At 41.7% G+C, this 26,785-nt stretch overlaps 1 protein-coding gene across 2 annotated transcripts; it reads right to left on the minus strand.

Moving 5' to 3' along the window:
- Positions 1-619: 619 nt before the first annotated feature.
- Positions 620-26,052, minus strand: ERGIC3 (ERGIC and golgi 3). 2 transcript variants are annotated; one of them, XR_009278894.1, is made up of 14 exons: positions 25,897-26,052; positions 25,710-25,780; positions 25,166-25,253; positions 24,928-25,047; positions 23,582-23,675; positions 22,259-22,424; positions 20,534-20,591; positions 8,408-8,439; positions 7,648-7,744; positions 5,905-5,969; positions 4,967-5,103; positions 4,062-4,117; positions 1,566-1,679; positions 620-1,488 (listed from the first exon to the last, which is right to left on the minus strand). XR_009278894.1 is itself a non-coding variant. In XM_058850984.1 (13 exons), exons 1-13 carry the CDS (start codon positions 25,982-25,984, stop codon positions 1,409-1,411), a joined length of 1,152 nt encoding a protein of 383 aa, XP_058706967.1. In that variant the 5' UTR covers positions 25,985-26,051; the 3' UTR covers positions 620-1,408. The 2 variants fall into 2 exon arrangements, 1 of the variants encoding a protein (XP_058706967.1); XM_058850984.1 differs by lacking the exon at positions 1,566-1,679 and having other exon boundaries at positions 25,897-26,051.
- Between the last annotated feature and the right edge of the window lie 733 nt (positions 26,053-26,785).

Below are 26,785 nucleotides of genomic sequence, written 5' to 3' on the forward strand. Positions count from 1 at the left end.
TTATTTTAAAATTTCTTCCAATATAGTTTCACATACCAAGCACTTTACTCAGTTGTGTAGATGATTTAACAGAAAAAAGCCCCATCATCATCACAATCTCTAGGTACTTTGCTGTTGCGTTTAGCAGCTGCAGGGTCATGTCCACAGAAGCTACAGTTACCAGTGAGTGGAATGGGACAGGCTTCTGCTCAGGAAACCATTTATTCAGCACAGGAACAAATTCAGAGACAGAGACAGAGAGCCCTGAACAGAGGCAGGGTGATGGGTTTTGAATCAGGGTGGAGTTCAAGGTCAGGGACCACTAGGAACACATCAAGGGAGAAACCCCAGGGGCTCAAACCCAATCAGAACTCCAGGACTGACATCCCACAAGGGGTCTGGGGTGGGGCAACTCTTCTTGGGCCCACAGGGCACATACTCTGAGGCAGAGGTTTAGAAAAAGCCCACTAGCTGGGCTTTAAAGCCATGCCTCTCACTTTAACAATGCTTATCTGAAACTAAATCTTTGCCTCCCTGGGTGGGGGGCACCTCACACGTTGCCACAATGCAATGTGTCTTTTAATTCTTATTTCCAATTCAGTATCAGGATTAATTCAAATAATTTATTCTTCCATACGCCTTACCAGAACAGAGGATGGACTTTATTTGAAAACATACAACAAGAGGAAATTAAGAAAGTCCAATTAAAAAATCAATTAAAATTCCAGACACTTTTTTTTTCCCCTGGAAACATCAACTTGCATATTTCATAAGAAGAACTACTGGGAGATCCCTCAGCACAGAACGCACATCCCAAATGCTTAGGCTCCTTGTGCAGCCCAGGATGGCTGGAAGGCAACAGATAGGATTCAGCACATTCTCATGGAGGTCTGACATACAGCATTAGCACACCCAGAAACTTTTTAAAGAAAAATTGAAAATCCCTGATGGTATTGCTAGAAAGCTTATTTGATAGCAACTTCAATCCATTACAGGTCTCTTGACAATACAGTGCATTATTTGTAGAGGCAAACAGAATGCAGTATCTCCAGCACTTCTGTTGGGAAGGGGAACAAAACTGGACAAACATGGACTGACACAAAAGGAATTTGACAGTAAGCTCTGCAGAGCCAGATGATAACTAATCTTTATAACAGCAAGGTTCAAGTTGTTCTATCCACAGACTAAGGCCAAAGAATGAGGGCACAGTAACATATGAGTGGTTAGGGCCATCTGGAAATTCAAAACCCCTTCTCCTGTGCACTCTCAGCAGATGACTTGTGTTTCAAAGAGCCTATTTAGTTCTCCTTGGAGGCTTGGGGGTTTTTTTGTTTCTTTGTTTGGTTTTTTTTGTTTGTTTGGTTGGTTGGTTTGGTTTTTGTTTTGATTGTGTTTGTTTGTTTTTAAATGGGTCAATGCCATTGCTTATTTATGTTGTCTTCCCAAGTTCAATTTTCTTCTGGATGGCACGTGCTGAATGATAGATCAAGGAGTCAATGAAACCTGCAACTAAAAGGAAAAAACCAAACAGATGAGTCAGACATGCCTCAAAGAGAGAACAACTCCCAAGGAAAGAAAACACAAACCCTGTTGTCAGAGGAAAGGAATCCCAGGTCCACCACACAGAAAAAGGTTCTGCTGCTGCTGCTGCTGCTGCTCAGAATAAAGTCCTCATCTCCTCAGGACAGACAAGACCCAGCCTGCAGGACAAAGGTGATCATGCTTCTCTAGAAAAGATCCCTTTTTCAGAAGTAAAAGAGACAGGCTGAGTCATGTGTGTTTACTGATGACTGAGAGGAGTTTGGAGAGGAAGCTGATGTGGAGAGCTTTATGCCACATTGTTGTCTTGACTCAGCTTGCAAAGGGCATGTTTCCCATTTCTTGCTCATTTCACAACAACCTTTAATGTACCATATGCTGCCCTTGACAGATGCCTTTTATTGGAGATGGCAACGTACACCCACCAGACACAAAACAATACAAACCACCGCCTTTAATGCTTTCTGCAGGATTTTGCCCAAAACTCTCCAGCCCTGAAGAAGCCTATTAATTCAGTGCCTGTTTGTGACCTCAGAAAAACTCAGAATGGGTCTACTCTACCACAAACCCCAGATAACCAAGGTTTTCACAGGACAAGAACCTTGAGCTCCTGCCAGGGAGGGAACACAAAGGCTGCTAGAGAGCCTTTTTTCAATTATTTGATTTTATAAAGCTTTGTATTCTTTCTTTTATTCAAAACCTCAACCAAAGGAATAAGTAAATGATTACTTGGCTCTCTACAAAGACATACATTTCAATATGATACAAAGCATTACAGCTAAAATGGGAATTGAACCCTATGTTTATTACTATATAATATGGAATTATTTGACTTAATATTTGGTCTTTGAGTAATACTTCAGATGACTCTTGTGTGGTTGTTTTACCCTGAAATTATCTCTACTTGTGGAATCAATTTGATACTATTACGTGAACACTGTTACAGAGGTGACTTCAGAATAGCATAGAATAATCTAGGCTGGGAAAGATTTGTAAGGTCTTAGTGTCCAACTGTCCCCAGCACTGCCAAACCCGCCGCTAAACCACATCTACATGTCTTTTAGATTCCTCAAGGGAGGGTGACTCTACCACTGCCTGGGCAGCCTGTGCCACAGCTGGACAACACTTTCCTTGATGACATTTTTTCCCTAATATCCTAAAACCTCCAAACCTTCCCTCGTGCAACTTGAGGCCATTTGCTTTTGTCTTGTCCCTGTTAGAAGAAGAGACTGACCCACACTTGGCTTCACAACCTCCTTTCACGTAATTGTAGAGAGTGAGAAGGTCTCTCCTGAGCTTCTTTTTCTCCAGGCTGAGCATCCCTGCATACTCCTCATCAGACCTAGGTTCTGCCTACTCCTCATCAGATCTAGATTCCAGCTCCTTCCCCTTCTCTGGATTCACTGCAGCACCTCAATGTCTTGCTCGCCATGAAGGTCCAGAACTGAACCTAGGATTCAAGGCACATCACCAGTGTGCAGTAGGGGACATCACTGCTCTGGTCCTCTTGGCCACACTATTTCTGTACAAGTAATTTGCCTTACTGGCCACCAGTTGATTTGATCCCTAGAATAGAGAGAGTCTGAGCATGGTGTATGGCAGCAAACACGAATCGGCTGTAAAACCCAGTCAGTGCTAAAGAGCACTTGAATTTGTCATGAAAGTAATTTTTGAATGACTTTTAAAATCAGGGAGATGAATAGGATAAAATTTATTACAGAGAGAAATTGTGTTTAACAGTATCAGGTTAATTGAGCACTATGACACCTCAGATGATGGGAAAACCTTGCAGATAAAGGTATGATGTTATAGGTATGTGACACAGATGTTACGTGACACAGAAACTGGCTTCTCAGGTCCTTGACCACATCTTCAGGCTGGCCCTTAACACCCACATCTTTGACTATGAGCACCCTGGATTATTACCTGGAGAGCATGGCTGGACCAAGGCTGTTCCCATACACAGAGCTGAACTATTCCAGATGCCACCAATGAGAATGAAGTGCAGATACTTAGATGGATCTGCAGGAACAGCTTCTCCTCACAGGATCCCATCTAGTCCTTGCAAAACACTGGCTGGAGCTCCTATGTCTAGGAGCAGTTTGATATATGCCCATGGCAACCTGGGTTCACAGATTTTACCGGCTTTGGTTCCACAAGAAAACAACTATTTGGTTACAGACCCAAGCTGGCTAAGAATGAAAGTACAAACACTTTGATATGGTCTGTGAAGAACATCTTTGTTTGAAAATAAAATGTCCCGTAGAGCACCAAAATGAAATATTATGACAGGTCTACAGGTCTAATGAAATGAAATGCTGTAATAGGTCTACTTCATCTATAACATCTGGTAAGCCTCCAGTGCTAACTACAGTCTGATGCCATTCCTGTGGCTCTGCAGAACATACTGCATCGCTTCCTGAAGGCTGAAATCACCTCTCTTCATCGAACAGGGATTTATTACTAGATATGCAAACTTTGGAAAAGCGTAAGATAGTAAATGTTTACACTTTAGAAAGCAAAATGATTGAAAGGTGCAATACCTGTAAATATGCCTCCAACAATGGCACAAACTCCAGTGAGAAAGTGAGTAAAGGACCTAGAATTTGAACAACCAGCATGAGCTCAGATACCAATGTCAGGTACATAACAATTAACTGATAATTATAATAATGTTCATCATACCATATAAGTATGCATTACCTAAATATTCATAGCTGACAATTCTCAGATGAAAGAATTAATTAACCTCTATTGGCTACAGAATTAAGTTTGTCACTGCTACTTTTAGTCAGTAGCACTAAGAAAAGTACTGAATTTGTAAATTTAAAAGATGGGCTTTTAATCCCTAAAACATTATTCATTACTACCCAGTGAGAATGCAGAGCAGGGTCATGTAACACAGTAACTAAATTCCTAAGCACGCGTTAATACATTTTAAGACATTTTCTGTCTCCCATTATGAACCTCAAAGACTGGACAGCTACAACCCCTTCCCTTCCCCTGCATGCCAGCCATTAACCCAGAGAGAAGAGGTTCTACATTGGCTGCAAGATGTAGAAAAGCTATAGCAAATGCAGAGTATGGAACCGGTTGGACTGTGGGGGTGCTGCTGGTAAAATGGGTCTGCTCTGTAAATCCAGTCTTTCCATTAGAAGTCTGAACCAAGAACCATTATATCACACTTCTCCTTGCAGCACTTTCCTTTTCCATCTTGATACTGGATTACAACACTTAACATAGTAACAGAAAAAACTCAATCCCTAACCAGGGTTCACATGCAGAGGAAGAGCATCAGTGAGCACCTTTTCCTCTCCACTGGCTAGGAAGGGGCTTGGATAAATTTCAGGCATTTGCTTTGTCATGTCTAAGTGAGGATGAAGTTTCAAACTATGCAAAATGACAAAATCAATGAAGGATGAATGAAATAGAATGAAATGTCTCTTACCTGTGTTTCTCTGTCAACTTCACCATCATGGGGGAAAGCTCATACAGCACAAAGACACCAGGCAGACCCTGGTCTCCCAGCAGCCCATTCGCTATTTTCTCATGTCGTGTAACTGAGAACTGATTAGTTCTTACCACCTACCAGGAAACAAACACAGCAAACATTGTTTTGCTAACAGGGAATAGGAAATAGGCTACTAAAACATGAGTTCAGGGAACCACATCAGTGTAGCCCTGCCCATGTGGGCAGCCTGGTTAGTGGTTAGAAAGAGTCATGAGGAGTTCTATCAGGATCAGGTATTTGCTATCAGGTTACTTTTTACTATAGGCTGCCATTTAAAGCTGCAGCTAGCCCATAGCATGAGGGAAGCGTCACACCCAGGCTGGACTATTTGGTCTCTGCTGGAACACAATGGCGTAAGTTGTCCCTCTCAACTCCGAGTATGTGTTATCATCTACCAAAATGCAGTCCTGCTAAGCATGCTTCAGGAGACAACACTGATGGCAGAAAGCCATAAATAATCAAGAGTGAGAAAAATGAAAACAATACATAGAGGCATTAGTGTGGAGAAAACAGAGATAGCCTATTTTCACATAAATGAAGATCACCCTCCAGCATTCTTCTGTGCCCTGCCATTATACACATTGTTCATACTCGTCCTATTCTTAGAGCAATTAAATTGGGTTTCTGTAAAATGAAATTATGTTCTATCATCCCTACTAAGTTATCTGACACAAATTACAATCCAAGCTGAGAAAGATATTATCCCAGTTTAGTTACTAAATTCCACACTTGGGGGCTCCAAGTACTGAATGTACAATACAGCCCCTGGTATACATCTGGCAACACATGTGGATCCACCATTACTGTCAGCAGCAAGAGTATGAGAGAAAGTGAAGCCTTTCATTTGTCAAAGTAACAGGCAAAAAGGTACTTACTTCACCATCTACTTTCCTATACACAGTGGGGACCACTTTGACAAAATATTGAAACATCATGGAAGCTATAAGCAAAGACAGGGAGAGACAAAATTAATATCCATCAATAAGCTGGAAGATTTTCACTGATGGGCCAAGTAGACACAAATTAGTTTTGTTCAGCTTGTCAGGGAACATCTTTCTGTACAACAGCTGCTGCAGGCTTTCAAGGACAGTAAAGTTAAATGTCTGAAATGTGTCATCCTTTTGCCAAAGTGAATCTCATTTCTGCTCCAACCAAAACTCATTTTGGCCTTGACTAAATGGAAAATCTTCTACAAACTTGCTATAACTTTCCCAGTAAAACTTCTCGCAAATTCAATTCTAGACCAGGAAAATTTCTTATTTTTAACAACATAGCCCTAAGACAACATACCCATCTAAATGAGTATCTCATATCAACTTCAATTAACATTCCAGTTTATTCATGTAGAAGCATGGTATTTATTGTATCAGCAGATGAAAAGCAAGATCTGGACTAATGAAGAAAAAAACAGAAGAATCCCTTCTGTTGTCTCAGACCAGCCTGTTCCTTCAGTTCTCTTAAGGATAACACAATGCAAGAAAAAAACTACTTTCTATGAAATTCCCTAGAGAAGATTATTCTTCCATTTCTACAGCAGAAGTAATTCTTGCATATGGTATCTTTAGCTGCAATAAACATAAATTTGACCTGCAATCTACTGCTCCTACTTCTTTACTGAAGCATGTCTTCAGAATGAATTCTTCAAGAACTTACCAACTGGTTTCCTAAGGCTCAGGATGAAAAGCTTCAGCTTATGCAGAAATTTACCAGTCAGCTATAGGTCTTCCCTCTCAGATAGTTTGTTACTCCACAGAATAACTGCAGCATCATAATGGTATTGAACATTATGACGCCTTTTAATTTTTCTGTACTTGTTTTTAAATGCCATCCTTTGATTTGGGTAAAAGGATCAAAATCAATGGTAGAAAACTTTTAAGAGAAAACTCTTAAAAGAAGAGATTCACATAGGACTAACAATGCTATCACTTCAAAGGAAATGACTTCTTTCTCCAAGCATTACTACACACAGCTCCAATTACTTTCAAAGACAAACTTTTCAGACTTCAGTGGATCTAAAAAAAAAACTCTGCAGTGACATGTAAAGGACCTTTCATAGAAAAGCAGGCTTGTGGAAATAAACTCGTGAACAGCAGCACCATGAGGAAAAAACTGTTTTTCATTCTCAAGCCAGCAAATCTGGAGCTATCTAGAAAAGATCAGTAACATATCAACTTCACTGTAGCTTTTCCAGTTCTTACTGTTGGGTATGTCAAGGTCAGGCAGACACCACAGCTCTCCAGAAACTACCAATTAGGCCTTTTTTCTCGACCCTGCAGCTTCTGGTTCTCTCTCACTGCACGTAGTAGTTAGACAGGACTCTCCTTGAACTATATCTGAGGTAGGACTTTAATAATGACGTGCTGTACCTGCTGTTGTACATCCATGAACACTGAACAGAGATATCTTTCAGAAAGGTCACAGAATCCAAACATGTTGGCAGATTTCTTCCAGGTTAATGGAGACAGCTGCTCCAGAAAGAGCACAAGGTGGAGGAGTCACATTTCGCATAACACTGTCAGGGTTTTTGTTAAAACTGGAAACTTTTTTGTTCTCCTGTTCTCTTCCAACACTTATCAATACAGACACTTAAAAAGAGACTTCTTTCAGCTGGCTTTTACCTTGCTGTGCAATGACGGCTGTCCCATCCAGAGGGTTCACAATGCCTGGATAATCCATTCCAAATGAGAGATGTTTGATATAGTGCGTCACATTGATCTGAAATGAAAATGCTAATAACTCAAACAGCTGCACAGCACATGAGGGGCAAGGTAAGGGGCCTGAAGTTCATGATTTGTATATTTTTCTGAGCATGGCTCTAGAATATAGACAGGTGCTCCCCTTCTCTGTGTATCCTGACAGTAAACTCCAAAACATTTGCTCTTTTTTATTCTTAGGAGATTTCAAGATGAGGAATTTCTCCTTCTGCTGGAAATCCTCCGATCTCGGTGCCTTTTCCTCCCATCTACAGAGCAGGCTCTCCCACCCACTACTCTCCCTGCCATAGGAGCACATGCTATCAGCTGCCTCCTCCTGCTGGAGGAATAGGTATTGAACATCATCTGCTTTCCTCCCAGCACAAGATAAACTCCAACAGATGCAGAAGCAGTTGTGACAATATCAACCTTAAGAAACTATGAAGCATAGATTAAGGAGAAAGGCAGGCTCAGCAATAGAGGCTTGCCAAGTGACAGGCTTGCCAAACAGCATGGAAATGTCACAGAATGTATTTCAGAGCCCTCTGTGAAAGCAGGACCCAGGTTCTGCTTAGACTCAAGAAGCCAAATCTGCAGCAATCTAGGATCTCAACGTGGCAATGGGAGGGAAATCCAGAAGGAAAATAGACTAAGAGAACTAGAACACTGCCTTAGGAACACTTACATTATCAAGTCCGAAGCTCTGCAGATCGTGAACTGTAATAAAAGAATAGTTAACAATATAGCTCACATTGTCATAACAATAATGTCTGTCTACCATATTCTAGCAATAAGGGAGCTCCTTTCATTTCCATCACAATCTAAAACAGCAAGAAAATTGCCTGGGTTTCTCTCTTGCTTGCATAGTAGGGTGTGTGATAGATAAAATTCCTGTAACACCGCTCCTGACACAGAGCCACTGCTAGAACAAAGGAAAGTAAATTTAATTTGGGGGTTACTTCAGGTCAGGTATTCAGTCCTCACCTGCATGTATTCTTCATCTAGGGCAAAAACAAGACCCTAGAAGCCAGAAAGGAAAGCTTTGCTGTTAGCTACACATAATTCTTCTCACTACTGTAAAACACAGAGGCATGGCAGATCTAAACTAACAACTGAGCAGAGCACATGCTTTACTATCACATGCAAGTGCCCTTAAAAATCATCATCATCTTAGTAACTCTTAGCAGTCTGCCTACCAGCCTTGCTACTGCTGCCCAGAGAACATACCAGCAAAGAAGAAGTTTTTGCAGGGATGGCCTGAGCAGAGTATTTACAAACCACTGGTAGGGCTGCAGTGACTGTCACCAGCACTGGGATTTGGGGAATTTAGTCTTCCCACATACAGCAATGTGAAAATGCTGGCAGCACTACACACCCCTGGAAGGGATCTGGCAGAGATACGGGCAGTGGGAGGCAAGGGATATCTTTTAGTTTGCTACTTAAATGACTTTATGTAATACCAGAAGCATCAGTCTCAAGATGAAATTATAAGTTGCAACTCCATTTCAGCATCACTCCTACCACATTTATCCAAAGTCACACAGTCATCTCAAAGAAGCCAGAGGCTGTGGCCATTTTAACAGGTAGATTCATGAGCTCACCTTCCACTTCAGCAAGGTAAAACACAGTTCAACAATCATGGGCTATTACTTAAGGAGTGATGGAGTCAGATCACCAAGTGTTGCTACATTATTAACCAATATTAGAAATGCTGCTCCCTTGAGAGCCTAGCACAAGACAAGCTGATGTGTTGATTTGGTACGGCCTGGTTTTTGGTAGTGAGGGAGGGCCACAGGAGTAGCTTCTGTGAGAGGCTGTTAGAAGCTTCCACTATGTCCAACAGAGCCAATCTCTAATGGCTCTGAAGATGGACACGGTGCTGGCCCAATTAGAGAGGTTGGTAATGCCTCTGGATGACATACTTCAGAAGAAAATCAAAACAGCATGTGTGTCGCTAGAGGACATGAAATGATTCACATGAACACCTCTCAGTGTCAGAACAGAAAAAAACAATGCCTTTATTCTCTGACTCCAGTATTTATAGATTCTTGACAATGACCAGGGATTGGATAATTAAGTTACCACCTTCCCAAGCACACTGGTCATGAGAAACATCAATCAAAAGATGTTTCTTAGAAGGAATGTGATAACTTACGTTTATAGAACTTTCATGGGAAAGTAACTAAAACTATGAAAACATTATCAGAAGGCTTTAATTTCCAGGGCAACAGCATGCACGCAGCTTTTTCCAGGGGTTGCAAGGTGCCACATCTGCTGCCATCTCAGTGCAGCCTGTGGAGAGCCTTGCCTGCCTGGCTGCCTCTAGCCAGCTGTGCCACAGGAAGAAGGGCAGGGGCAGTGGCAGCAGCTTCTCCTTCCCAGTGCCCTCCATGAAGAGAGGTGTTAAATAGCACCAGTGCCATGGTGGCCACCACTGCCTGCTCGGTGGTGGCGGAGCCGCACAGCTGGCAGCAGAAATATGGTGAGAGACTCTCCAGTCCGGAACCTAGACATGATTGACCTCTTGGAGCTGTGGGATCCTGTAGGAATCTTTGAATTAGCAGAACTTGTTATCAAAAGCACCTACGAGCAGTGGTTTTTCTTCTAGTCAGAGACGAGGAAGAAGTGAGAGTATGTGAGAGAGAACAACAAGGCCAATGGAAAAAGAGGGGGAGGAGGTGTTTCAAGTGTCAAAAGCAAGATTCCTCTGCAAGCCATGGTGAGGACTATGGTGAAACAAACTGTCACCCTGTGATGCATGAAATCCATGTGGGATGCAGAGATCCACTTGCAGCCCATGGGAAAAATGCTCATGCCAGAGAAAGCTGTGATCCATTGGGAGTCCCAAATTGAGAGAGAGAGCCCTTGCTTCCAGATTAGAACAGCCTGTCCTTAAAAGACTGCACCCTGTGGATGAGTGACATGCCACAATAGTTCTGGGAAGACTGTCTGTGGGAGGAATTCACGTCATAGCAGAGGAAAGACTCCTTTTCCTGAGCAGAGATCTCAGGCAATGAACTGACCAAAACACATACAACCTGTGTCCTTGCACTGTCAGTGGGAAGGAGGGAGCATCTGGGTGCAGAAAGAGGTGTTTAAAAAGGCTTATTTTACTTCTCTGACTCTGTTAACAATAAATTAACTTTATACCTTTAAATTTTAATATGTTTTGCCCTTAAGAGTGTTTTTTCTCAGTCCTCATCTCAACTCATGAGCCCTTTGTTAATTTTTTTCCCTATCTGCCCAGCTGAGAGCAAGAGAGTATATTCAAACAACTTTCCTGGGTGCCTGGTATTTGGCCAGTAGCAAACCATGACAGCTGTGAAGCTGAAGATCTGATTTGAACTAGCCTCTCCTTTAAAATATTTACTTGAATGTGCTGTGAGCTTTTCTTTTTTCAATTAATATTTTTCAGCAAACCACTAGAAACTGGACTTGTATTTATATAAAACCCTTACAAAACCCAGAGATATGCATGCAAAACAGAGAATGTACAGTTAGAAAAGGAAATGCTAACCCTAAAGTGCACTCCTCTGTTGGAGTCTGGGATACAGAGTGTGTGCCCTTGTTTCTGATACTTAGTTCTAAGATCCAGAAAAACACTGAATTTCATATAATATGAAATTCATGAGCATGTTTTCATGGTGATACATGAAAACAACTGTTAAAGTTAGACAGAAATAGCTAAAAGTGTAAGTGTGTAGATTAGAAAGTTTTCTTAAGTCACTGGGTGAAAGAGTTTAGAGAACAGGAGACAAGATGGAGGATTTAGGGTGCTGTCTCTTGTCCTTCTTCTTCATATTCTTCTTCTAGAGGTTTTTGGGTAATAGTAAGTGGACAGAAAATGCTGCAGGGCAGCACACAGGTGATGGGTCATTGGGTCATTAAGAAAAATAATATACGTGTCTATTGTTAATTGAGTAAGAATAAGTATAAAGATAAAAGCACTGCATAATTCGGGGCCATTTTGTGCTTTCAAGCACAGGGTGAGCCACAAGGCCTTGTTGTACCATCAGAAGAAAGAAATGTACCAGATTGCAAAGATTAAGCTTGTGCAGTTAGTCTGGAGAGACCTGCCAAGTTTTGTGATGACCTTCTAATAAATACGAGAAATGAGATTCTAACAAGCTTGGGAGTTTTCTTCAAATCATAAGAACTGAGATAAGCAGAGCTCCCCATGAGGGAGGATCCCAAAAGAATTCAGTCCAAAGAAGGCTGAGGAATCCATGAAGAGAAAGAAAAATACAGAAGAAAAGCAGCAGAATCAGAGAAAGAGAAAAAGGATTTTTTAGAGAAAAGTTACACTCCTCTTAAGGCTCTCATGTAGGGAGAAGTCATTCCATTTTGCAGAGACTAAGGCTGCAATACTTGCAATTAAGGCAATGATTCTGTGTTCTCAGAGCTGCACTGGCTTCAGATATTCCTTTTGATGTCTCTGTCTGAAACACAGACTTGTCACTGCCACTAGCACAGTGACACCACACAGGTTTGTGTGCCTGTGCTGACAACTGTATCAATGAACTTTAAAAAAAAAATTCCTAATAAAAATCTGGAAGTATATGTGATAGTGGGCAAGGAAAGGAGAAATGGCCTTAGCATTATGCTATGCTATTTTTCTTAACAGTTACCAGCAACACCAGGCTGTTTCATGCTGCACTATTATTTTCACCTAAGTCAAGAGTTCCATGGCTTACCTACCAGTCAAGTGCCAAGTCTTGCTGCCTTTTGTACAGACTCTAGCAGGCTAACCTTCAGTTATAACAAAATGCCACAGAGATCCTGGCTCTGGTGGGTCTACATTTAAACTGGACCTACGTGATTATCCTCATGGGTCCCTTCTAACTCAGGATATTCTATGATTTCATACCACCAAAGGAATAAAACTTTCTTTGTCCCACTAGCTTTTGGTCCCACAGCTCATTCCTACCTCACCCACCTTTCAGTCATGAGCCAGCTCAGATTCTGTAAAAGGCTGAAGTGCAAGTCTTGCTTTATATGAGGTTATTCTTCCAGTCAGAACAACTCCAAAGTAAGGTTCATCCCACAGCTGCACCGGCACAGTGATGCAGAAAGGCAGAGGGATGATCCTCCTGGCAGCTGTGCTCCTAGAACCCTTTGCGGGATTATGGTGTTTATCAGCTTTATCATCTGTGTGGCCACACGTCTTGGAACATGTCAAGTTGTACTGAGTACTAGCAAGCATGACAAAACTTACAGGAATAGCACACTACCAGAGAAATACTAGGGCACCACTTGAGAAGGAGCAGACATTAACTAACATGCTGCACTAGATTTACATCGTGTGTGACCCCTATTAATAGTTATAGCTATTGAAAACAAAATGTCCCCAGAGTGCTCTGCTATGCTTTCCACAACTAAGTAATTTTTATAAAACTCCTCTCCAGTAAGTGATTTACTGCAGTAGAGCAGTTCAGTGTCTAAAACAGTCTTCCACCAGTCCACAGGTTTAGTTCTCCTTGATCACTGATGATTATGGTAAGCACATATGTACATACTCTATGTTGCAGATACATATTTAGTTTAACATAAACCAGCAGGCTATTTAGTCTGCTAAGATAAGGAACAGGACAAGGAAAAAGAACAGACGACCTTTACAAGACTGTCTGCTAAGACCAAAGACTCTTATTTCTGAAGAAACAAACACATTTTGTTGTTTCCTTAACCACTCCTAATAGGCAAAATAAAGATACCTGTTAAACATCTTAAGTTTGCCAAGAACTCTGCTTTATAGAACCAAGATTTCTTCATGGTTTTAGTAACATAGTTTTAACAACTGCTGTCTATCTGAAGAATTCTTCCCATCCCGCATTTCTGACCTGAACAATCACAGGGCCTCCTTGGACTTCAAAAATCAGTCCTTTACCCCTAAAAGAGGATTAACAGCACTTACAGCCGTTCAGGACTCTCTCAATAAACATGCGAAGGTTCCAAGAAACTGAAGACTGACACCCAAACACATTGCTCCAAGGTGAGATAGGACACCACCTTTCAAACTGGGGAGGAGTTTTATGGAGGAAAATATCTTACAGGAGCAAAGTAACAGGAATATGGAAGTGGCATAAAGACGTGAAGAGGGGAATGAGACAGGGAGCAACACAGAAAATGTTGCAGCTAAGAGAAGGAATGAGCAAAGCTGAGTCTGAGCCCTCTGCCAGATGTTACTGACTTGAAACCACATCTCAACCTGCAACTGTCATGATTACCCTTAGAAAAATCCAATTGTTTACTAGTCCTTGTGAAAGTTCCTACAAACTACTCACAGATCAGCTTACTCAGAACATGAATTTTCAGGAGATATTCTCTAACGTATTGTACAAATGAGATTAAGTGAGATAATTCTCTCCACTAACTTGAAAAGGCAGAAGTTGCTCTAACATGTCAGCACGTTTCCCTCAAGTACATTAGCTGCACAGTGCAGCTAAACATTTGCCAAAACATTATCTCCAACATGGACATATTAAAATCGTTTAAGACAAGGATCCTCAACCTTTTCCACCTCGTTAACCACAGAAGAATGACCTGGCATAGCTCTCTTTTTAGCTTCCTGGAAATCTTCTCAAATCCCAGCCAAGATCAACAGCTCCTTCCAAAGGAGATTTATGGGCTCAGCAAATAATTTAAGGGCTCAGCAAAAAATTATGTTAGTTCTGTAGTTCTAAGGAAAAATAAGGATAGTGCAACATCTAATCTCAACAGCATGCACTGGGAAAACAAGGAGAGTAGGAGAGAAAAGAGAAATGCTAATATCCTTACAAAGGAAAGATATTCAGGTAGAGTAGCATTTAAAGTTCATACCAAAAAGGGGAAGAGTAACATCTGTGCTAGTGTGACCCCCTAGATAGCTAAAGGACTGATATATGGTAAAGCAATGATTTAAAGTGTAATAGAGAATTCAAAATGCAGTAATTAATCATTGAAAGGAAAAACATGGAGGGATGTGCATGTATGTTAAGCGAGCTCCAAAGCAGAACGCCAAACAACAATACTGGTTATATTTAGATTCTTTTTCAGTCATAAGGTAGGAGAGATTATTTTAGGAGCAAAGCTATTCAGAAATACACTCAAGGTTTATATTTACAACATATTAACATTCAAAGCTGGGTGACACATTTTTTAGTCTTAATCAATCCTGTGCTATTTTCATCCCACCTGATGCACAGAGAAAATAACAAACCATGAGGCTGGTTTTTTTCATTCTGTTGCAAGATCCTCACAGAAGTGAATACCTTTGAAGGATTGGGGGCAGGGAAAATGTATGTTTGAATAGTATATCTCAAACGAGCCTAAGTAAACTCCTTTTTTGTTTGTTTCAAAAGCTGTTCATTTGTATTCAACACTGTGCAATATACATTTAACACTAATCAGTAACTGTCATGGAGACTTACAGGGCCTTATAGTCTTATGTGTCTCTGAATCCTTCCCACAGCAATTCTGATCCCCTCTGCCCCATCTCTGCTGGTGCTTCTATAACAGCATGATTTTTGGTATGGAGAAGGAAAGGCTGCTCCAGAGGGCTACTTGACCAATATTAAGCATATAAATATTCCCAACAACTAGTACAACTTGAGCTCTGATGGATGATAGTGAAGTGACAAATGAAAATGCCATTTTTGTCTCCAAAACAGACCTGATCTAACTCGAAAATAGTTTGTCCACCATAAATGGATGAGACCTTGTACCTTTCAGCACCAAGACAACCAAACTCTGATAGAGGTCACTAGTGTAAAAAGAAAAGTCCTCAGCAATGCTGAGGATGAAGTAAGACTCTCAGTGTTCAGTACTCAATATGGGGATAAAAACAGGTCCTTAACAGACACTTTTGTGACAAAGGTTAGAATGAGCTCATACACACCTCCTCTATGGAAGGAACAGTGTACAGGTGATCAGAGAATTTGGATCTCCTCCACACTGAATTGGTGTCTTGATAGAGACTGAGTCCCACATAATTTTTTTTTCAAGTATGTTGTACAAGAACTCAGTACAACTCTGTTGTACAAGGCCAAGAAGTCAGATAAGTAACTGCTACTTGTACAGACCTGTGCAGTAGTAACAGGCCGACAACTAGTTGGGCTATAGGAAAGGAACAGAGAAGGAGGCTGCAGTCTCTGCAGAAAAAGGAGTTAGTGTCAATTGCTGACATTGAGAAGGTGGCAAGGGACTTGAAAAATGACAACCAGACTGCAGTCAAAGACTTGGTATCTTTTCACAATTCAGTAATCAAAACATTAAAAAGCAGGTAAAATAAGAGGCTTTTTGGGGTCATCCACAGTGTCCAAGGATGAGTCAAAATAGGATCTGTCTGTCAAACAATCTCTAGCAGAGAAAGAAACAATTTTAAATAGATAAGCAGAACACTAATGAAGATGTACAACTGACCAGTGGATCTGACTCCTAGAGAGCTAACGAAGCTTCACACCTTTCTAGGCAAAGCTCGGTAGCTCCAAGTAGGCAGCCTCTTTTCCATGACCATCGTTATCTCAAAGAGCAGCTTACCTGTGTGTTTTCCTTCCACAGTCATCACCACAAAAGAGGATGAAAACAAACAGTAATCTCTCAAAAACAGCATCTTCAAATATAACTGTTCCTCCAGCTGACATGCAGGGTGTAAGAAAACCACAAAATTTGGACCACATACAGACTGCATCATCCACAGAAACTGTCACAGTTATTTAGAGTGTGTCTTCAGGATAGAATGTCCTGAATGATACCTTCAACGCTATCCTCTTCTTAAGGAATTGAGAGAATCTAATAAGACACTTTAAACAATACTGAAATGCTCTCTGGCTGTCAAAAAAGCATAATGGCCAATGTCTTCTCTAAAAAATACTGATGATGGCACCTAAGCAACAAAGACAATCTAAAGTAGGAATGAGAACCCTCAGCTTTCCTTGACTGTAAGACATAGAGCAAGAAGATGGAAGTGATATAGATAACCTCACTCTCCTTAGGAGCCTACCACTAGGTAGGTGAAGTTTCTACATGCAGGAACACTCTCAGATACTGCAAATGAAGCAGGAGATGGCTGCTACTGTACAGGCACGGACAGACATGGCAGCAGCCCCTGAAACACAAACTTCAGAGGTTCAACAGCTAAATCACCCCATTAATCCTCTTTCCTTTGATACAGGAAGGAAAGACAGAAGGTGTCAACTTCTGCAAAAGAAAACAGATACAATATTCAGAGTCATAAATAAGCATAGCTGATGCTGGAGGCTGTCTGTGCAAATGGAAAAGTGAAAGAGAGTTCACCAAAACCTGCAGCACATTGCATAACTCAAACATAAAATCTCAGTTTAGGATTCAAAGCCTAATTGGGTTGTATTGCAAGATGTAACCAAAAGTATGTATTCTATTACTATCTGTTGGAACCAGGTGGGGCAGTGTTCTTTATCTCTTCCATGACCCATCCTCCCTCCAGGGGGATATCGTCTGTTAATGGACCATTGAGTCTCATTACATGACTGATAAAATTACATCATCCCATTGTGATGTGCTTCCTCTGGATGGAGGAGCCAAGCATCTAAACATGGATATCTTTGGAGACTCAGAACACCATAGCAGCCTTTCTCCCCAAAATTCCCAGAGGAGAGAGACCAGACCAGAGGAAAACTATGCCCTTCTACAGGATCATTACTTCAATAGAACCAATCTGTCGCTCCCGGAGGACTGCAGTCATCATTTAATTGGACTGCTACCAACACACGGACTAACAGAGTGTCAGGTTGTATTCTCACTCTGTCAGTGGGTTGTTTTTTTTTCCCTTGGTTTTCTTTTTTGTACTACTGCATTTTTATTTTAATTTTCCTAGTAAAGAACTGTTGTTCCTATTCCCGTATCTTTGCCTGACAGGCCCTTTATTTCAAGATTATAATAATTCGGTGGGGAGGGGTGGTTTATAATTTTCCATTTCAAGGGAAGTTTCTGCCTTCCTTAGCAGACACCTGTCTTTTCAAAGCAAGAAAAAGCCCAAACAGACAACAGTGAAGCAAGAACCAAATTAATAAGCAGGATTTGAGGCTGGGTTACTTAAAACAGAAGATTCTAAGTATCAGTAATGTTTGACTCTGACCTCCCTTAATGCAGGAGAGCCAAAACTACTTGTTCCAGTGTTAAGAATTCTGATTGGAAGTGCTTCAGTCCTCCTCACAATCTCTTTCAATCCTCTTCCTAGTGATCTGGATTCTTCAGTGCAACTGAACAACAAATGACCATTTGCAGCCAGTATGACATTCCAGAGCTGGGGGTCTTCTCTGACACTGATGATGCCACATGATGCCACATCATGGTGCAAGTCTAAAGTGATCAATTTTAAATGCTTCCAATAATTTGCCATGACAAGCAGCATCATTGCTTGCTTCAAGAGCAACACACTTCCAAATGTTCAGCTTGGATTCTCAGGGAACACAGAATGAGAAGAATAGAGATGGTGTACATATCCAAGAAGTTCTAGCACTGTATTTATGCACTAGCTAATAGGTAATTAACAAAGCATAAGATCAGCCATGTGAATCATCCTAGACAGGACAATTCTGATGACCTGAAATTAGGAATGAGTAGCAATATAATCTAAAACTTATAGTAATGGTGAAAACTAAGATAAAATACTACCTCTAGTAGTAAAGTGCTCAGCCTCTAATGGAGAGCTGAGAACACAGACCTTATACAAATAAAGGTATATGTAATTGAAGTTAAACAACTAAACAGAAATAAAATAGCACCTTACTCAGTGTTGTCTTGTGTGTCAGCTCCTCTTATTCTACTTTCTGAAATAAAGCCATTTCAACCTGCTTCTCCCCAGGAAAGAAGTTACAGTTTCAAGACGTTAACACCAAGCACACTACAAGAGTTCAGAAGCTTAGATCAGGATTACATTTGCAGTCAGATCTGCAAAGCGCTGCTTAATAGGACCCCTAGCACTGTCACAGAGATGCCCATGCCCATTTCCTGGCTGGAGATCTATGATACAACAGGAACCCTCAGCATAAGAAGAGAGGAACAATGCAAAGAAATTGAAAAGCTGATATGCAAGCTTCAGTATTTCAATGCCACCACAAAATAAAAATCCAACCATTAGCTGTACAAACGTGGTAGAGACTCCAACTGGAGGCAAGAAGAATGGTGCAGTAGAATGAACTTGCCACAGTACTGGTATTTTTCACCCCCATATTCTCTACTGATTCATATCAGTAGGGAATAGAAGGAAAAGCAAAAATACTGTCAGTCATTAGGGTTCCGCATCAAGTAGGTCTAGTAAAATTATTTAGTGAACTGTTATTTTGACTTTGAAGAACAACAGTTTGGAATATTCAGACTTCTCTTACACATTCAATCTGTGTGACATTCTGTTAAGTGTATTAACAGGACTGCATGTTAGTGCAGACCTTACTGAAGGAAACAAACACCGCAAGCACTTAAGTTCTTGTCTGGAAGTATGATTCAAATGAGATAATAGCTCTGGAAATACCTCACAGAATTCTGTCCTCTAATACTAGTCAAATTCTTTATCTGTAATTAAAGGGAGAAAAAACCAAAGGATTACAAAGAAAGGTTACAGTGAGTCATGTACAAGTAAACAACCATGCTCTGAGCAGTCCATTTTCCTTATGCGTCTGGAAAAATTCCTTGTTTGTTGGCTAGTGCCATGAAAACACTGCCAAGGAAAAGGCTGGGTAAAAAGGAAAATCACACATTAAAAATAACTAGGAAAGCAAGAGAGAACAAATGGAAAAAATTGTTAGGCCACTGCATCTCATGCTTAGCCTGGACCTTAACTCTGGATGCAGTCTGGTACCTTCAGACAGAGGTGAACTGAAAGAGGCTCAGAGAAATCCTGCAAGGAAGCTCAGAAGTCGAATGACTTCCACAAATGATCAGCTTCGTAAGCTGTGACTCTTCAGCACGGAAATATATGCCCTGAGCCCTGCACAGGAAAGGCCTATGACATGCTGAGGGGCAAGGAGAGACCAGGAAGAAACCACACTCTTTTTCCACAGACAAAGGGAAGGCCATCAGATACAGTCAGTGGGAACAAGCAAGTTAGTGGATGAGGTTGGCAGTAACTACACAGCCTTTTTGGGTTTTATCTGTACTTTCTGACTACATTTTTAATTCAGCTGTGCAGCACTTCTGGAGGACATGGAATTAAGAGAGCTACCCTGACCTCATCCCCTCCTCTCTGCACACAAAGTACTTGCTCTGAGGCAACCAGCCTGTATTCCTGACTGTTAGAGACATGCAATACAGAGATGCTTCTCGTTAACATATATGCCATGACTTAATTGATTCTGATTGTATTAAGGTTGCTGTTGTCATGATAGTTTAAGCACACAAAGCAGGTTTTGCCACAGTAAGTGACCGGTTTTTTTTCTTACTTATTTATTATTGATTAATATTGATTACACTCAAGGAAGTCCTTCACAACTTAAATTTTACTCTGAAATTCATGAATAGAGGAAAACATACCTTCCAGCGGTACTGGTAGTCAGGTCCTGGACTGAAAACTTTATTTGAGGTTGTTTTACTGCAAAGCAGCAATGTTTTGCAGAACTGAGAGACTGCCCAAAAACATGCTCTGCCAAGTCCTTCCACACTTACGTGGTAGTACACCTAGAAACCACTTTTCTGTTTGTCCATTATAGCTCTAAACCTCTGTAACAGAACTTCAACAACATCCTCTCCACTGAAGCACTGATGTTGTTACTACAGACAGTAATGCAAAGATATTATAAGAAAATGGTCAGAGACACTTGAAATCAAAAGGTCCAACAGGCAGGAAAAGAGAATACTTTACCATGTACATGAGACTGTTGAAAACTTTTTCCTGGTGCAAAGTGGAAATTTCCAGCTACCTGCAGGAGAGAGTAACCTTTCATTAAATGATCTGAATCTATGTAAGTAAAGCAGTTGTTCTAGTGTTTGGATTTTTAAGATTTTGTTTACACAAAACATAGACCAACCAACTCATTTTCACAGGTGACAGTAGCAGCAGCCATTATCCTAAGAGAGGTATGAATTTCCCATGTTCATTACAGGCAGTGACGCTGAAAGCCGTAATTAAGTAATGATGTGGATAACAGCTGTTCTTTGCATATTATTTAGTGGACGTAAAAATGAGAAGGAGGAATTAACTTCAAGTAGGCAACTGACTTGAAAATACAAAACAGTATCAAAGAAAAGAAGAAAGTGAGCGTAAACAGGGTAAGAAAACACTTATAACAATAATTAGCAGTGATCCAATGAATACATCCATTAAAATAAGAGCATGCAAAAATACGCACTTAACCTACCAAACCCTCCTCCAAAAACAACCCAACCCCCAAAAAATCTGCAAAAGACAAACTGGTAACATTTCATCCTGGACTCTGAAAGGGATATGGGTATTAGGTGCCAATCCTCCCTGACACTTACTAGAAATCACATCCACTCTGCCCTGGAAGACATGAATGTTCCAAGCTCACATACTATATTACATCTTCGATATCTGGGCAAACCTATGCCTTATGTTAACTGCAGACCTGTTGAGAATGAAGATGGGCAAAATTCCAACTGCCTAAAAAAAGGCCCCAAAAACTTCCTCAGTGACACTCACACTTGGATCATTCCTACATCCAGAATTCCCCTTGGAATCTACCTACTCATCATCTATTGTGTGTGACCCTTGGAATCTACCTACTCATCATATATTGTGTGTGAGAGTTCCATAGCAGTTTGATACCTATGATGATGCTCAAATCACAATGTCTGGATTTGTGAGTACAAGGTCTACCTTCTAGAAATAAAGACTGCAGCCTCCAGGGAGAATATACAAGTATTTAAAAAACCCCAAAAAGAACAAAACAGAGTTTGAAGTTCCAAAAAAAAAACAAAACAAAACAAACAACCCACCTGGGTCTGACTCCTCCTAGAAGGTATTTGGGTATGTAACCTGTTGTCTTTCTGGGGGTAACCCACAAAATGGTTACATAGTAACCTGGTGCATCTTGTGTATTTTCATACATCCATCACTTGCATAAACCAGCTCTGAGCATTTTCAGCCTTGACAACCAACTCCAATAGCCTTGCTTCCACTGTTTTTCTGAAGAAGATAACATTTCACTCTCTCCAAGATCTCTGCAGGTGAGTTGTTGGTTACTGCTATCTCCAGCATCCACTCTGGCCTCTGACTTAAGACCAGAAGGGCAGGTGGAACTTCAAGCTCAAAGAAGTGTTTCTCCTCCTCCAGAAATCTCAGTAAAAAGACTTGGTACCCAGGTGGGAGGAAAAGGCAAACTATTCCAGCTGCCATGACTTCCTATCAGCCCACAAAACACAAATTAGGATTAGCCTCTTTCCAATGGCTCTTCCTGACTGTCCTCCTGAACCCCATAACAAGCACAAAGACATTGCTGATCCCAGAGGTTACTCTATGACAGTCTTGTAAGCACCTAAAGCTGGAAAAGGAGAGGAATGCCCCAACTCTGCCTTTTCACAGTCCTCACCATCATGCAGTAGGTTCACATCAAAAGCTCTCTCTCACCTTGTTGACCTCTAGGAAACCATACACTTGGCAGCCCTCATTCTTCTGCTCTTGCATTTTCTGGCTAAACCCTTCCCTCTTGCACTGCTCTATGCTATCTGGGTTCTTGAAGGCCCAGCCTCGCCGCCTGTATGCTTCTCTGACATCGTCACAAGTATTACAACACCTGCAAAAAGCACAAGCACCATCTTACCATCTTTATCATTAAGAAGAAATGCTCCAGCTCAGGACTTGAATCCTTGACAAATCCTTCTTTAACAAAGCAAAACCACAAATGTTGGGGACTGGACCTTGAAAAGTGGCGTAATACTCCTGAGTGAGCGTGAGCTTCTTGATGTGCCTTTTGAGGTTTGGAGGTGAGGATGCATGCTGTTTGAATGCAGGACTGGAGTCTGAAGAGGGGTCTGCCTGGCCATTTTTGGCAAGGCAGCCCTTGGCAAAAAAATTTGCCACAAAAACATCAGTGTCCCACAGTTAAGAGCAGTTTGGAACTTCCTCATGTGAACAAAGCATCTACCTGTTTCTATTGCTCCTTTCCTCTGTTTTCAGGTGAAGACATTGGGCTAAAGGGGGTTTTAACTGCAAACTTTCTTTGTACTTTTCTACCTGTGGATAATACCTTGGCTACCAGAAAAAACCCCAGGTTTCTTCCTTGGTTTCATGTTTTGCTGAACATGTTGAACAAATTCCTGCTGTTGTTGGCAGCAATTATGAATCCCTCGAGATGAAAACATCTCTGGGAAAGGACACAATTTGACAGATGGGACATGCCTAGTTACCACCGAGCCAAAAACAGGCAAGATTAGTCCAGAACCTATATGGACTATCATGGATCCCATCCTGCAGTGATTTCCTGTCAGGCAGAATGAGAAATACAAAGAGATGTCTGTTGTTTGTGTGAGCCATAGATGTGTGGTCTTTGCTCCAGTAAGGACACAATGCCAGCAGCAGAAGTGAGAAGGCAAGGCTAGGGCATAACCAAGTTTTACATCAAGATAGCTCACATAACAGTAAAATAATTTAAACACCTCTGATCTGGACACCAAACAAGTCCAGAAAATCTCTTGTCTGCTGAGATACAATTTTTGTACTGCTTAAACAGGCATGTAGACAATCCAAACAAAGTACAGATGCATCTTCTCAACATATTCTTGAATGCAGCTTCCAAAGGCATAGCCAAACCACAACAGCTTTTCTCACTGAACACATGCCTAAGAGCAGGGTTTAATTGCACAGACCTTCACAGACATTTGGAAAAAAAATATGCATATAACATACCTGGATTCAAGTGCTAAGAAGATAGGAAAAAGGTGTAAAGGTTACCGAATGTCCTCTGACTCTGCCCCATAACAGCTCTCGCAGCGATCAGCATCCAAAAAATTTGGATCAAACACTTTTTCTTCTTCTTTTCCCAGCTCTAAGACAAAAGAGGATTCAAAATGATGAGACACATCTAGAAACTGTCTCATACCCTTGTTCTGCTCTATGCATAATGACTGTTCCACACACAACATGCCGTTGCACATCCTATACGCAATGCCCGCCTGAAAAGGTATGTATGTAGCCTGCTGAGGTGTGAAGTAAGTCCAAGGAGTACAGTATCTGTTCTCTCAATAACAGCCTCCAAAGAAAGAACTGGTTATCTGTAAGCCTTGCTAGGGCATCAGACATTACTTGCATAAAGGCTTTGTTAAAACATGTCTTAAGTAGACCAGTGAGTAGACCAGTGAGACATTATGAGTGACAAAGGACTTGCTTCACAACATGTAGAATAATTTTATTCCCTAGAAAATAATAATAATAATTTGTAAAGTCATAACCTGTGGTGGCTGCTAAGTGACACAGTAGTAAGAACACTATCACCACATTCTAATGACAACTGGAGAAACCCTTGTGCCTGCCAATTGCAAACAACTCTTGGCTTAGTTCAGCCTTTCAATGTCAACAACAGAAATGTTAAATCTAAAGTGATACAAAGCTAAAAATTCAGTCATGTTGATATGCAGAACTAGACTCCCAGAAAAGAGTATAAGTAATTAATGTTTTGGAAAGGAAAAACCAGAACAGTATTACTGTGCGACTGAAATGCTTTTTCAGAATCCTTTCTGGTTTACATCAAAGAACAAGGATGAGTAATAACATGTAAAAAATCTAGAGTAGAGGTTTATGTAGCCAAGGATCACTTATTACAGCTTGCAAATAATAGATCGACTCACATATATTTATCAGGTGTGCATTAACACACACAAAGTTAATGGAGTAAGGAGCAAGTTTAGACTTAAATCACCGGAGCCTTCCCTGGAGAAAGGCTCTTTCCTTGAACCACATAGTCCCATTCATTCACCCACTATGACTTAAAGATACAACCAAATCCAAATTTTGCAAGAACAGCTGCTTGATTTCTAATCCCAAAAGACCACCAACTGTACGACTTTATTCTTCAAATGCATCCATGAGTCTGTCATAATTTCAGAGGGACTGGGCAACCTTTCCTTGCAAAAGTACTGAGTATAAGAGTAGTTTAATAGATCTGCATGCTACAAGGTCTTCAAGACTTCGTGGCATTTAAACACTCTACAACTGTCACTTGTCCCCACAAATTTCAAAACAGGCATACAATGGAAAGACTAACAGAGCATCCACCCAGGACAGGGAGAATAGCATCTTACCATGTCTCTCAGCCTCAGGAGTTACACGATTGCCAGCTTTATCCAAACGCTGTTTAAACAGATTGTGCTCTACATCCAGCTGCTGCTCTCCTGCTACATCCATTGCATCAATGCTCAAATCTGAAATCAGTGTGCAAGGAAAGTGCTTTATAAACATACATTTGTAATGGGCACACTGAGCCTCCTGAGTCCCTGGCAAGGACGAAAATTATTATCACCATTCAGAAGTCTTACTCACAAGCACAAGGCATATGTGGAAAAATAACATCTAGATTGATCTTCAGCTTATCGCCCCTTGATTTGTCAACGTACAATTCTGGATGAACCTGGGAACAAAGGAAAAACAGAGTCCAAATTTACTTTGAAGCAAATCAAAAGGCCCCTTTCCCTTGGTGCTGTGGACCAGGGGCTGATTTTTAAGACAGAAGAGATTTGTCAGACCGCTGAGCCACTGCCGTGCACAGCCCAGCACGTGCCATTTGCATTGCTGTTAAATAACTGGGAGGTCTCTGAACGGGGGAAGGGAACAGGGGGTTCAGCGCTTGCGTTCCCTTCTTGGCATGGCATGGCTGCACGCAGGCGGCGAGACTTCGCGCCGACCCGGCGGGACCCTACACGCGGGGTAGGGCAGCCCACTCCCACCGCCGTGGCGACCGGCCAGGGCACAGAAAAATACCGCGAACCTTGGGTCTATGAGGGACGAAGCTGCTGCCTGGGTAGCCCCGGCAGGGGCAGAGGCGAGGGCCCACCGGCCGCCCTGAAGGGCCATCGGCGGTACTTACCTCCTTGGTGAGGTAGTACTGCAGCTCCGAGAAGAAAAGCAGCACCATGATGAGCCCGCTAACAGCCGTCACTGCCGGGGAGACGAAAACCAGTGAGCCCCGCCTCAACGCGCCCGCCGCTGCCCCGAGCCGCTGACCAGAGGCGGCCCGCTAAGGTCCCCCGGCCATCCGCAGCCCCTCCGCTCACCCAGCGCTCCTCCGCATGTCTTGACCCGAAAATCTTCCAGGGTCTTAGGAAAAGCGTCGAACCGCTTCAGCCGCCACAGCGACTCCATGACACTGCGCGGCCCGGAACCGAACCGTCCTTCCGGCGCCGGCCTCGCCCCCGCTCCCGGGTCCTCCCCCGGCGGAGAGCGGCTCTCCCTACCCGGGGCAGCGTCCGCATCTCATCTGTGGTCTCCAGCTGCAGGAGGGCTAGAGCTGGGCACTGACAACCTTTGGAGAGCAGTCGAGCTGTCCCCTGGGCCGGCTGTGAGGACAATGCGGAAAGCAAAGCGTCTCGGCAGAGTGCCAGTGCTTTGGAAGAAAAAGGGGAGGAAAGGGGAAAGGGAAGCAAAGAATATAGTTGTATGGAAAGTATGCTGGACTTTTATGGCATAAAGAAGCTGACTACCACTCATGTTTCCAGGTCAGTTTAGCAGCTTATCTGTCCGGTCTTATTTCAAAGGGACAGATATGTCTTTGAAGAGGGTAAGCCAAGTCTGCCTTTTTATGTCTTCAACACCAAAAAATGCCACCGGCACCACCAGTAGCTCATCACAGAAAAGCCACAGAAAATAACAGTGAATATTTGTTTATTTTACAAGCAGGTTTAAGAAGGATGCACAAATACAAAAAGTCACAGAAAATACCAAAACGTCTGGAAGAAGCAGAATGTATGAGGTTAAGTGTACCTGGCAAATTCTTCCCCAAATTTCAGCACAGACAGCTTTTTCTTGAAAACTCAAGAGAGCTATGCTAAATCATAGTTTTCTTCCTCTGACCAAACAGATAGGGTGTTCTGTTTAAGATAAAAACAAGAAAATAATTGTATCTGAAACAGGTCTGCACTGAATACTAGGATGACATCATTTGTC

The sequence above is a fragment of the Poecile atricapillus genome, chromosome 15 (genome assembly GCF_030490865.1).
Source record: "Poecile atricapillus isolate bPoeAtr1 chromosome 15, bPoeAtr1.hap1, whole genome shotgun sequence".
NCBI lineage: Eukaryota > Metazoa > Chordata > Aves > Passeriformes > Paridae > Poecile > Poecile atricapillus.

Coding starts and splice junctions, on each gene's coding strand:
- ERGIC3 (XM_058850984.1), bottom strand. CDS start 25,984: ATGGAGTCGCTGTGGCGGCTGAAGCGGTTCGACGCTTTTCCTAAGACC. Junction 23,676..24,927: donor TCCTGAGGCTGAGAGACATG/GTAAGATGCTAT, acceptor CTTTTGTCTTAG/AGCTGGGAAAAGAAGAAGAA. Junction 5,970..7,647: donor AGCCGTCATTGCACAGCAAG/GTAAAAGCCAGC, acceptor CTTTGCTTATAG/CTTCCATGATGTTTCAATAT.